Raw genomic sequence first — 12,817 nt, forward strand, 5'->3', positions numbered from 1 at the left:
TTCAACACAGAGAAGAAAAATATAAAGGACTAGATTTAGGCGTTGGGTACTCAGCTCCAAATCTGCTGCTTCCTCCAAGTGCTGTGTTAGACCCCAAAATCACTGCTGTAAAACACGTTTTCTTTACATTAATAATAATGCAAAGAATGCTTTCTATGTACACTTTTAACTGTGATATCATTTTATGTTCTTTTTTCCCCAGGAAATTAGGTTTTAAATTAAAAAAGGGACACAAAAAGCAGTTTAGTTGCATGGACACTGCTAAATCCAAGTGATGAGGAGATGTTTGTACTTCCCAGGTGGTGGAAATGACCACGTACACACAGAAATCAAGCTGGAACTCCACCTCATGGTACTGGAGGAGGTGAAGTGGTACCAACATGTGCCTCCATCCAGCCTTCTGCTGGCTACAGATGGAATTATTTTTCTTTGCAGCAAAGTTATCAAAGAAAAAGGATTGGGATAATAAAAAATCACCACTTGGTTAATAAGTGTTGCTGTAAGACTTACCTTTCTCTGAACCTTTTCCCCAGGGATGGTGAGCTCTGAAGTCCAATGCACAGGGAATTAAAGTGTAAACATTCACATATTTAATAGTACCATCAAAATAACCATCATCACTACATTAAAAACTTCCAAAATGCATTTGCGTATGGTCCTAATATAAATTAAATATAGGAACTAAAAGTAAATAAATTTAACATTAGGTAATGCTATAAATAAAGGTAAATGCGTTTAGTGTACCTTTGAGTCATAAAAATGCCTTAAAAAACAGGTAAGTTTACAGCTCATCACCAATACTCTGGATACCACTGCCATGATTTTTTTTTTCCAAACATTGTTAAGTCTACATTTGACAATTCATAATGATTTTTGGCCACTGAACACTTTGATGGAGGAAGAGGTGTGAGGGATGTCCAGGATGAAGTCCAAGTTTTATTTCACAATAAAACTTCTTTGATTCCCAGCGCTGATAACAAGGCTCTTTTTCTTTTCAAAACCTTAATTTTTAAGTGCTTTTTTTTTATTTTGGTTTTTAACTCGTTTAGATTTCCATTTTGCGAAGGCTCATCCTGCTGAAGGAGTCTCTGAGGGAGAGAAAATACAATGATGAGCTCAGATTTTCCACGGTGAAATAAGTCTCATCAGATGAATGACTCTGTACTTGACTTCCAGTATTTTCTACAAAAATTAACTCCACTTGCATGAACTCATTGCTTTTCCAGTGAATTGTGTTTGGGTTTGGATGTGGTACCATCCAACCACCCAGAAAACTGACAGAAAGTTTAATTCATGTGTACACAAGGGAAGCAGCACAAACCACCTGCCCTACTGAAATCTTATTTAAGTCTCTCGAATACAGATATAAGTGCAAATTGCCAGGAATACCTGGTGTTAGACTAGATGATCTTTGTGGGTCCTTTCCAACTCATGATATTCTATAATTCTCGGGATATTCTATATCACACCTGTATTAGGTTCCCTGCACAGGCTGAATTTCACAAGATTAGATAATAATTACCAAGCCAAAAGTGCTTCTGAAGTTCCCAGCTGGGTAGGGAGGGAAGCACTGGTATTCCCACCATTCCCAGCCAGTGAAAACTGCCTCCAGAGGGCAGCTGGGATAATAGTGCATGATCTGGGGAGAGATTAAAACATCCCAAACCTGGACAGGGAGAGAAGGCCACCTTTTTGATACAGGCTTTGACCTGCTTTATCCATGACCTTCCTCATCCTCTGATCTGTCCAGGGAGGTTGTGGATTCCCCATCCCTAGAAGTGTTCAAGGCCAGGTTGGATGGAGCTTGGAAGAATCTGGGATAGTGGAAGGTGTCCCTGCCCATGGCAGGGGGTGGAACTGGATGAGCTTTAAGGTTCCTTCCAACCCAAACCCCTCTAAGATCCTCTGATTCCCAGTGGGGGTTTTAGGTTCTGTCTCACTGCAGACAAACAAAAAGCCCAGATTTCACCTTCCTGGCCTTCCAGCATGGAAGACACCAACTATTTTTCCACCCTGCCTGCCCCTGGAGCGCCTAATCCCAGTTTCACTGGGAATAAACCAGTACCAAAGTCCTGCCACAGTGAGGGTGGTTTTGCATCTAAGAAGAATGGGATGCAGGATGGAAACAAAAAAAAGAATTGTCACAGTCAAAGAACAAAAGGAACATTGCAAACACCACCTGCCACAGCTGCTGGGAAGGGGATGTGCTCTCAGGCAGTACAGGGATGGACTCAGCCAAAAGAGCCACAACTGAAACCAAACAGATGCTGCAGATTCACTGGGAATATCAGACACCCCAATCCCTGCTTTTCCACTCCCCTTATCCCTGCTGAGAGGGGAAAATCAAACACTCACCTGTGGCACGTGACTGGCAGCACCGCCTTGTACAGCTGGGGGATCTTCCTGTTTATGAGGGGTTGCAGGGCCTCCTTTAGCCGGTGGTAATTCCGCTCCAGCTCCCGCTGATATTCCTTCTGGTCTGGCCCGATCAGGCTCTTGTTCTTGCGCAGAGCGTCTTCACACCTGGGAAACAAACCCTGTGAAACCTGGGCATGGCTAAAAGGACCTGTTTGCTGCTGATTTGGTAATCTAATAATACAAAAAAATCCATTCTGTTCCTCTGGGATGACATAAAATCCTTTTCTATCTTGGCTTTTGGGTGATATACACAGTGAAACCTCCTGGTGTCCATGGGGGAAGGAGAGGGTGTCATATTTCCAATTTCCATTTCACTTCCAGAGTGACAACTCCTTTTTATTGTAATTTACTCTCCCATTATATTTATTCTCTCTGAGGAGAAACAAAAAGCTGATCTTCACAAAGCCACTTCCAGTTCCAGAGGATTTAAGGATGGATAGAATCAGGGAAGATTAATAAGTAGCAGACTGGGATGTTCATCAGGAACTCTTCTGCTTGCAGAGATGTAATTTAAATAAAGGGTATGAAAGGAACTGTATCAGCAATGCCATTTATTCTGCATTGCCACCGGATCTATTTGCTCAGAACATTTTTATTCCAATTTTTTTTTTTTTTTAATTTCTGGGTGCTTGTAAAAATGCTGTGCTGAGCCTGCAGTTTGCAGGTGGTTTGGGAAGCACGTTCCATACCTTTTTGTGAAGTCTTTGAAACAGAGCCGGAGTTTGTTGTGATGTCTGAAGAGCTTTGGATCGTTGGGTATTTCAGACAAGAAAACTTGTGCAACTTCTAATGGTCCCTGTAGGAGCAGAAGTGAAAAAGTGAGTTTCTCAGAACTGTCTGTTGTATCCAATCACAGGAGAAAGCTCATACATGCAGAAACATCCATAAAACACAACATTTCCTTACAGAATAGCATCTTGAAGACCTGCAGCTGGTAAATCTGGCATAAACCACCAAACATCATGACAACTGAATCTCTTTTAGGCTTTTTTTGTTCTAAATAAAATCCTGCTTTTGGAAAACAGTGTGAGAAACTGCACAGATTCTCCACTTGTTTTCCTTTATAAGGACTCCTGACAAAGTTTGCTCAACTCACAACTAAGGCAAAGTTTAAACAATACAGATGGAACCCTGGAAGTGTATGCCAGCACTGCAAACTCAACCCAGAACTCGGAATTCCAGCTGGTTTTTTTCCAGTTTGTGCATTGTGCTTTACTCATATTCCCTCAGTTTTTCCCCAGTTTTTCTCTGCTCACTCATTAGTTTTGCTTTCCATTTTGTTCAAAACCCACAACAGGACACAAAACTGCTTTCACCCACCAGAGGCTGGCTAACCAAAGGGAAAGCAATAAAACAGGGAGGAGGAGAAGCAGGCAAAAAGAAATGTTAGTGCAAGGATGGAGCAGGTAACTGAGTGAAAGATGTCTCTTTCCAGCCACTTTCAACATTTTCAGGACTTCTACTCATGTGGCAAAATCACTGAGACCAGCTGTTCTAGACCTACCAGTGACCTTAAACACAACCCATAGAGTGAATGGGGAAAAAATTCCAAGGTAATTCAGAAATAAGGCACATGCAAGGCACAGAGTGATATGTACCATCCCAGAGTGTCCAGCTTCAACAGTGATCCTCACCTGATTCACTGTGGTACCTACTGATCCCTGCAGCACCATCTGCAGCATCTTTGGGTCTGCAGGGTCTTGGTGGGTGGCAAAAGCCAATTCCTGTGTTTTCTTCTGCATGTCCTCAATGGCAACTTCAATGGGCGTCAAAATGATCTGAGGAAGTGGCCAGAACAGAGGATGTTTGTTATGGCTGAGACTGGCAACCAGGCACAGACCTTCAGAAACACCCAGGGCACTGTGGGGCGGCACAACAAGTGGGGGAGGACACCGACAGGACTGACAGTCAGAGCAGATGCAATGCAGAAACAGATCGTCTCAGTCTCGGTTTAGGAACATCAAGACCAAGTTTGATTTTTAAATGCGTTTCTGGGTACTCAAGAGCTTTCTGAGAGTCTTCTAAGTGGCACTCACGTCCCTTTGGGTCACTGCAGCCAGCAGTTACAGCATTGCCAGTCCCCAAGTATCGTTCATTGTGTCCCAGTGATCACATCTGATCCTGTCCACCCTTGGAAAATTAACTAAGCTGTGGATAAATCTCTCTACAAAGCATCAGGGCCCCACTGGCTTAGGGTTGTTGGGGCCATGCAGGTGAGCTGCAACACAGAGCAAAGGACACGTTGATCAAGCAGAATGGAAGGGAGCATCCTGCATTATCACAGAATCATGGAATGGTTTTCCCACGGAAAGGGAACTTAAAGCCCATCTCATTCCACCCCTTGCCATGGACAGGGACACCTTCCACTAGACCAGGTTGGTCCAAGCCTTGTCCAACCTGGCCTACAAAGCTCACCAAGGGCCCCTGCACGAACCAGCTGCTGTGGGTTTGGGGTGGCAGGGCAGATACATCACTAAATCAGTCTGGGCTTACTTTAGGTTGAACAGGAGCAGGGAGAAGTTCCTTCTTATAAGCTCGAGATGAAGGCGTCTCCCACACCGCACAGCCCAGTGCAGCACTCCCCTTCCAACACCAGAACTCCCCAATGGCACCAGCCTCACCTCCTCCTTGTGGATGACGTTGATCCTGGTTTTGATGTAGGGGAAGGCGTGGGACGTGGTGAGGATGGTCTTGCGCTTGAACTGCTCGTGCAGGTCGCCGTGGGCGCGGCCGTCCAGCGTGAAGGGGGTGCAGTACATGAAGCGCCGCAGGTTGTAGTTCTTGTCAAAGTACGTGATCCTGTCCTTCATCTCGTACGTGTCGAAGTAGGGCTCCACGTAGGTGATCTGGATGTAGGCCTGAGGGAGGAGCATGGCTCAGGGCAGGCACACAGCACAGCTGCACTCTGTGTTTAGCACTGCAATACCCCAGCTGGATCTCTGTCCTCCCAAAGCCACCACGGGAAAAAACAGGACTAGTTTTTTTGCCTTTACTCAGGAAAATCACACTCACACTGACATGACCAGGGGTGCTGGGAGCTGCCCAGCAGTTTGTGGACTGGATAAAGCACAGTTCAATGCTCTTCTCCTCTTATGCCCTTCACATCATAGAATCTTAGATGGGTTTGAGCAGGGAGGGACCTTAAAGCTCATCTTGTTCCATTCCCCTGCCATAGGCAGGGACACCTTCCACTAGACCAGGTTGCTCCAACCTGGCCTTGAACACTTCCAGGGATGGAGCAGCCACAGCTTTTCTAGGCAACCTGTGCCAGGGTCTCACCACCCTCACAGGGAAGAATTTCTTCTTAATCTCTAATCTAAACCTTTCCTTGCAGGTAACACCCTGTCCTGAGCCACAGTTCTGTTTCCCAGGCATGCTCCTGTTCTTTCAGCTACACTTAAAGGACATGGCACAAGGATGACAAAATGCTGCAGCTGCACAAAAGCCAGAGGCCACCGAATGGCAAAGTCCCTCCTTCCGTCCACTTAGCAGAGAGCAGAGAAAAGCAAACACAGCCCAGGCCTCTGCTGGCCTTTCATCTCCTCCCTTCCCACCAACCACTATCAGGGCAGGGAAGGGAATGGCTAATTGTGCATCCCTCTGCTGGAATTATTTTCCCGAACTTTTATCCCAAGCAGTCACAAAACACTAAGTATGTGGATTTTGTGGCCTACTCGGAGAAATTGAGGGCAGGATTTGTCCCACTTGGTTTGCACACATTCAGGACCTGTTCAACTTCTAAATCTGCGCTTTGCGTTCTTACCTTGTTAGGATCAAGTTTACATTTGTCCACAGGGTTTGAGTCTTTAATCACTTCCAGCACATCTTCCCCAAACCGTTCTCCATAAAATCCCTACGACCGAGAGCAATGAATTGAAATCAAACATCGAATGCAGCCCTGAGCAATGGGGGTTGGAGGGACAAAGGCACATTCAGGGGAGGGGAAGCTCCACATGCCTCCAACAGAAGCTGTGCCAGGGCTGAATGTGATCTGCTGAAAGTGGGAGAATTCCATCAGTCACATTCCAGGGGCCACGGGAAAAAACAAGCCCTGGAAGGCAGAAGAACTCGGGAGCCTTCCAATGGTGCCTGGTTCTGAACAAGGCATTTGGGTTTGTTGTGTGTCTGTGAGCTCAACTGGACACGGGTCAGTTCGGGGAATCCCGGAGCGTGGCATAGCTGGGCTGGGTGAAAGGCCAGGCTCTGAACTCAGCTTTGTGAGCTTAAACCTCACCAACGCTGCTGCCTTCAGCACAACGTGACAGAGCTCAACTGCTGGGAGCAACAACGTGACATGGGATCCGTTCCAGCAAATAAACCAGGCCAGGTCTGCCCTCTGGGTCCAGAGGAATGAGGAATGAGGACAAGGAACATGGCACAGCTTGGAGCCAGGCTGCTCAATACCCTTCCTCTCCCACTGGGGATGGCCTCACACATGCACACAGGAGGGAACAGTCATGGGAACAGGTTCTGACCCATGTCAGTGTCTGCACACAGGTTAATTGGCACAAAACCAGGCCAGACCAAACATGAGATGATCCCTGGGTGGTACCTGCAGCTGCACCCAAGCCATAGTCAGATTAACCAGAGTAGCCTTTGTGTGTCATGGCTGAAACAAACTTCAGACCTGTGATGTCCCACCTCAGGGGCTTGGAAATTCAGACACCTTAGAGGATTTAATCTCCACAAGCAGAGAAACATGATGTGAAGGCAACGAAATGACAAAAAATGTTATATATTCTGAAAGTCAGATCCCAAAAGGCATCTCAGCTTCTTTCCAAGCCTATTTCATCCCATTCATACTGAGTTGTTGAACATATGCAAACACATGATAATATGATGCACTACAAAGTCTGGGAGGATCATATTGGGTGTGCAGCTCTTGCTGCAGGAATTCCTGTGGAATTCTTCTCCCTTTACTCCTCCTGCAGAGGTGGCACTGGCAAGAGGACAGGGGACACCAGACCCATCTCTGGGCCATTGCACAGGGCCATGCAAACTGCTTTGCCAAGGGACTGTTCCTATTAAATAGCTGATGGAAACCAGTTAAACTGCCAGTTAAATCATCTCACCTCGAGCCGATGGGAAATTTCAGCCAACTTGGTTATTGCGGGTTCCTTGTAAACAAACTCTTGCTCATCCAGGTCTCCAAACTTAGTTCCATAAAAACCAACTCGGAAGTAGGTGCCAAACATCCTCTTTCCATCCTAGACGTGAAGAAACAAGAGGTTATTTCAGGGTGGAGACACACACACCCTCAAGCATAGCTGCAGGCAGGCTCCTGAATTTATGCCAAATAAAAAAGAAATTAAAAATACAAGGGAAAAAATTAGAAAGAAAGAAGGGAAAGAAAAAACACACCTGAAACTCAGCATGGATGCACTTAGCAGCAAACACCGCAATGAAATTATAAACTAACATGGAATTACATGGATCAGTTACGACCATTAGCCCAACCCTGCAATGACTTTTCCCAGTCCAGGAGGAGCCTGGAGGTGTCCCCATGGAATCATGGCCCTTAAAGCTCATCCAGTTCCACTCCCTGCCATGGACAGGGACACCTTCCACTATCCCAGGTTGCTCCAAGCCCCATCCAATCTGGCCTGGAACACTTCCAGGGATGGGGCAGCCACAGCTTCTCTGGGCAACCTGGGCCAAGGCCTCACCCTCCTCACAGGGAATAATTTCTTCCCAATATCCCATCTAAACCTAATCTCTTTCAGTTCAAGAAGTGTCAGATGTCTCTGAGGAGCAGCCAAAGGCAAGTCCCTCCATTGGGGTGATTATTCCAGGCTCTCCAAACCCTGTGTAGACACTCTGAGCCTGTAGGCACAGGAAAGCCCAGCTGGTGCCATCCTGCAGGGAGGACACTGCACACAGATCCGCTGGAAAATACCCAGTACCAATTACCCCCATAATTCACTCTCCAGTAATTGCAGGATTGGGCTGAAGTCAATGTCCAGTTCACTCACACACACACACAAGTGCTTTTTAACCAGCATTTCAACTGGGAGGTGTTACATTCTCCTCTAGTAACTACTGTCTAGGAGAGAGGGCCAAAGTCACTCCTGGTGAAAGCAGATGCAATCCTGTGTCATGTACCTGCTTCCACGTGAGCCAGTGGTGAATTTGGCCCTGAAACGCAACAGAAGTAGAGAAACAAGAAAGATTTTTGCTGGAAAGAAAATCTGATTAAGAGAGAGAGAAGAAAAATGCTTTAAAATTAAACACACCTTTGCTTTTGTTAAAAAAACTCAGTGCATGCACAAACCAGGGATGCCTTTCAGCAAGAAACTCTAAAATGTTCACCTTTACTCTCGTGAGAAAGTGTGATGCAGTTTAGAATGCTCAGTGTTCCTGATCTGGGAGAGATTTGGGCTTTAAATAGCCCTTACAGGTGTCCTGGCTGCTGGGTACTGTTTGATTTGAGTATTTTGCTATGGCAAAACTGATCTCTTGCGATGATGGTGAACATGATCTATGGAAGGCAAAGAGGATAGATAAGCCAAACTAAAACAAAAAAACCCTCAGGTAAACTCCAGACTGGAAAAAGCACTGTCATGGCAAGCCACTGACTTCTCCTGGGCTGGAGGAAACTCTGGAGCAAACTCTGGAACACCATGCTGTAGGTGCCTGAGGTCCAAAAAACTTTCACTTCAGAGCTGGGCATCAGTGAGCTCTGGTCTCCTGAAGCCACCTGGGATAAACAGCAGCCCTCATCCCAGAAAAACACCACCTGGCTCTGCCCAGGCTCCCTGGACCCCTCCTCTAGCCCATCCCTCCTGCAGAGAGGGGCTCTTATCCAGCCCCACCTGCCAATGCAGACTGCAGGGTTTCATAGACACCCCAGGATCCCAGGAGCACCTCCCAGGGTGTGAACTCCTGCGGCAAAGCTGTTGCTGTTTTATTGGAAGTGGCAGCTGGCAACATCTAGTTGCTATTTCCCTGGACTCCCTGCCTTTGTCCAGTGTCTATCCCTCTGGACCCATGAGCAGCCTACTGAACCCTTTTTACTCCTCAGTGTCTTTTCAAAGCCACAGTTTTGGATAATTTTATCCACACTTAAATTCCTCAACACCCAGCATTTCCAGCTTCCTGGGCTACTTTCTTCCATCTCAATGTTACAGACAGAAGGCTGTGATTCCAGGGCTCCTTTGTCAAAGTAATTCCCAAGGTAGCACCTGCTGGAAGGTGTCCCTGCCCATGGCAGGAGGTTGAAACTAAATGGTTTGAAAGGTCCTTTCCAACCCAAACCATTCCATGATTCCATGTCTGCCTGAGGGGAACTGCCATATGAAACAGCTCCCCAAACCTTACACAAGGCTTGGACGTGCTCCTCATGGAAGCTGGGGGAATCCTGCCCCAAACCATGGGCACAGGGTGATGGAGGACACACTGCTCTTCTAATTCATGAGCTTTTTCCTACTTGGCAAGTGCTTTTCAGGGCATGAAGCATTTGCAGAACCTGGTGCCTACAAGTATCTGCCACGTGGACACCTGCCCAGGCAGCTCCTTGTTCCAGGCAGCTGCATTGGCTTTTCCTGGTAAATCCAAGTGCTCAACTCAGTTATGAGGATCCCAGGGAGAAGAACCAGCAGTGAAGAGCACTGTTACCCCCTGATGTGACTCATGTTGGGAATCTGTGCCTGCAAACAAATTCCTTTGGGGAGCAAACACATACAGACCACTCCATACCTCCCATGGACACTCAGAAGCTGCCAGTTCCCTGAGATCAGGAGAGCTCAGTTCCATCCTGGCACTGGGAATAGGGGATGGCTCTGCACTGGGATCTTTGATACTTATCCAATACCAAAGTCTTTCCAGCCACAGCAGTGAAAACTAAACAAATAACAATACTCCCTGGCTTTGCTTCTGACAAGAGCTAAAAATGCAGATATGAGGGAGGAATTATTAAAAGCATTGTATCTCCTATTATTTTATCAAAAATAATAGGACTTTGGGAGGAGAGGAGAATGAAGGTGAACACTGAATAGCCATCACACAACTGGCAGAGCAGATAACAGCCACCATGACTTATGAAGGTTCATGATTTGTTATTATGCATGGTAAATACCTTTCCAAATTGCTGGGAATAAAGTTTTAGGGTTATCTCTTGCACAAACACAAAAAGCTTTGCCAACAAGATTTAAAAAAACATCAGATGCAAGAATGGTCATCTGCTTTCTTCACTGAGACCAAGATCGCAGCAGCTGCCTGAAGGGTGTAGGAATAAAAGTAACTCCTTCAAAATGCAGAATCCAACCATCTTTACCAAACTCAGCAGTTATTTCCTTCCTCAATTTTAAGTCAAGGTCCTCTGCAGTGTTGCCAACTACTATGAGTCTTCCCATATCGACTTTTTTGAAATTATCAGCTCCTGTTATTCACTGGCAATCTCCCCCTGCATGCCTTTAAAAGCACTTTTAAATTCTCATGAAAAGACTTTTCCTAACTTCTCTAACTGGAAAGTATTAATTAAAAATTATAAAATAGATATAGATAATGAAAATAATTAATTCAACATTTAGTCAATGAACAAACACATAAACCCCACCACTTGGTGTGTTTAAGGAGAGCTCAGAAATGCTTTGGTGACAGATTTGGGATATTTTAATTCTTGTAGTTGGCAACACTACTGTCCTTGTGACACGAGGGGGTCCTGCTGTTGGCATAGCTCTTTGGTAAAATGAAATTGGGGTTTCCACAGTGTAAAACAAAAAACAAAAAGGGAGGTGGGGGAGGGAAGAGAAAGGGGAAAAAAATTCCACAAGTAGGAACTTACCACAACAGACAATAGTAAGAGTGGGGAGGAGGGTCAGCAACCAGGGCGATAGAGGAGAAAACAGAAAGTATTTAATTAGGGAAATTCCAAAAAACAAACAAGCAGCAAATTGGCAGCAAATAAATTTTAAAATAAAAAAAAATAAAAGGGCGAGCATCAATTAAAATATTTAAAATAAGGAAAAAGGGCAAAACATGCAACAAACCTGAAAGCTACAAAGCACAAAGGTCAGAAAAAGTGTGGCAATGAAGGAGCACGATGACAGAGAAGAACTGAAACCACAGGTGTCTTTTACCATGCAGTAAAACATGACCAAGTGATGTTAGAATCATAACCAATGGCAGGAGTTTCTCCAGGGGTCGATTTAGGGGCAGACTAATAAAATAGATGCTCACAGGCCTCCACTTTTATTGGCTATTGAACGTATTTCCATCATTTACACACCTACAACAGGTACTCTGGGCTGCTGTGCTGCCTCATCTGCTGGGACCTTTCATGGGAATAAGGAAATGATTTACAGGGCCAGCCCTTAAGTGTCAGGGTTTATTTTTAATTTCATTTTTTTCTAGGCTGGAATTAAAGCTGACATTCAGACATCATCAGCCCAAATTATTTATGTCCCACATCAAAGACCTGTGGTCTCAGCCCCAGTTCACTCAGTGTGGGCTTTAATGCTCTCCTGTGGTGCAAACCTGGAGTGAGATGGCCTAAAATGAGTTGCCTGATTCACAGAAAAGCAGAACTAAACTGAAAAGATGAAGCCTAAGCAAATATCATCATATTCACAGAACATTTTAAATGCCTTCTGAGACTTCTCCATGCTCATGTACCCACTGTGTCACTGGGGCTGGAGTCAAACTGGCTCTGCAGATAAAACCAACTGCTTTGTCTATTTCTAACCCAAAAATGTGGTTCTCGTGGTGTATTGTCACTGAAATGTGAGCAAACAGCCCCTACAAAAATGAAGGCAGCAAAATTGACCCCAGTTAACACAACTGAGCTATTTGGTTGCCAGATAAACCACCACATAACAAATTGATTGGTCTTAGGTAAACAGAACAAAGCAGTTTCTCCTCTGAGAAAAGATCTGCACCTGCAGGAAACCAGGTTTGTGTCTTGGTACCTCTGAGCATTATTGCTTAAATCGACCCCTGTGGGTGGGGTGAAAACATGGTATGGAGGGATGATATTCTGTGTCAATGCTGATGGAAAGAAATATAAACAAATTATAAAAACAAACTAGTGATGATACAGTGGCTCATTCACCAAAGAACCTCATTAGTGGAATACGTCAGCATCCATGCACTACCTACAGCTGCTTATGAAGAATTTCCTACTACAACCACAGTTTATTGGTATTTCTTTGGTTAATGAATTGTTTTAACAGCAGACAGCAACAGAAATACCCACAACTAGCACATGTGGGCAAGCGTTGGCGTGAGTCATCTGGAGAATCTATTAGTGTTCTTTACTAACTAAAATGGAGTTACCTACCTCCCAGCCAGTACTCTGTGTAATGAAAAGTAAAAAGGGCATGTCACAGAAACCAAAAAAAAGTTTCAAAGGCCAAAACACGACCATCAAAGTAAGCACCATAAATCTGCAATGGTTCCAATG

General features: G+C 45.2%; 1 protein-coding gene across 1 annotated transcript in view; it reads right to left on the minus strand.

Moving 5' to 3' along the window:
• Positions 1–511: 511 nt before the first annotated feature.
• The window catches only part of DOCK7 (dedicator of cytokinesis 7), a 99,674-nt gene continuing 87,368 nt past the window's right edge, over positions 512–12,817 (minus strand). The window contains 7 exon segments of the mRNA XM_027694190.1: positions 512–1,088; positions 2,356–2,523; positions 3,108–3,214; positions 4,053–4,196; positions 5,040–5,276; positions 6,182–6,271; positions 7,491–7,625. Of these exon segments, the coding sequence (XP_027549991.1) occupies positions 1,046–1,088; positions 2,356–2,523; positions 3,108–3,214; positions 4,053–4,196; positions 5,040–5,276; positions 6,182–6,271; positions 7,491–7,625 (924 nt within the window). The 3' untranslated portion in view covers positions 512–1,045.

This window comes from Neopelma chrysocephalum, unplaced genomic scaffold, assembly GCF_003984885.1.
Source record: "Neopelma chrysocephalum unplaced genomic scaffold, ASM398488v2 Primary Assembly neopelma1_97, whole genome shotgun sequence".
In the NCBI taxonomy this organism is placed as follows: domain Eukaryota; kingdom Metazoa; phylum Chordata; class Aves; order Passeriformes; family Pipridae; genus Neopelma; species Neopelma chrysocephalum.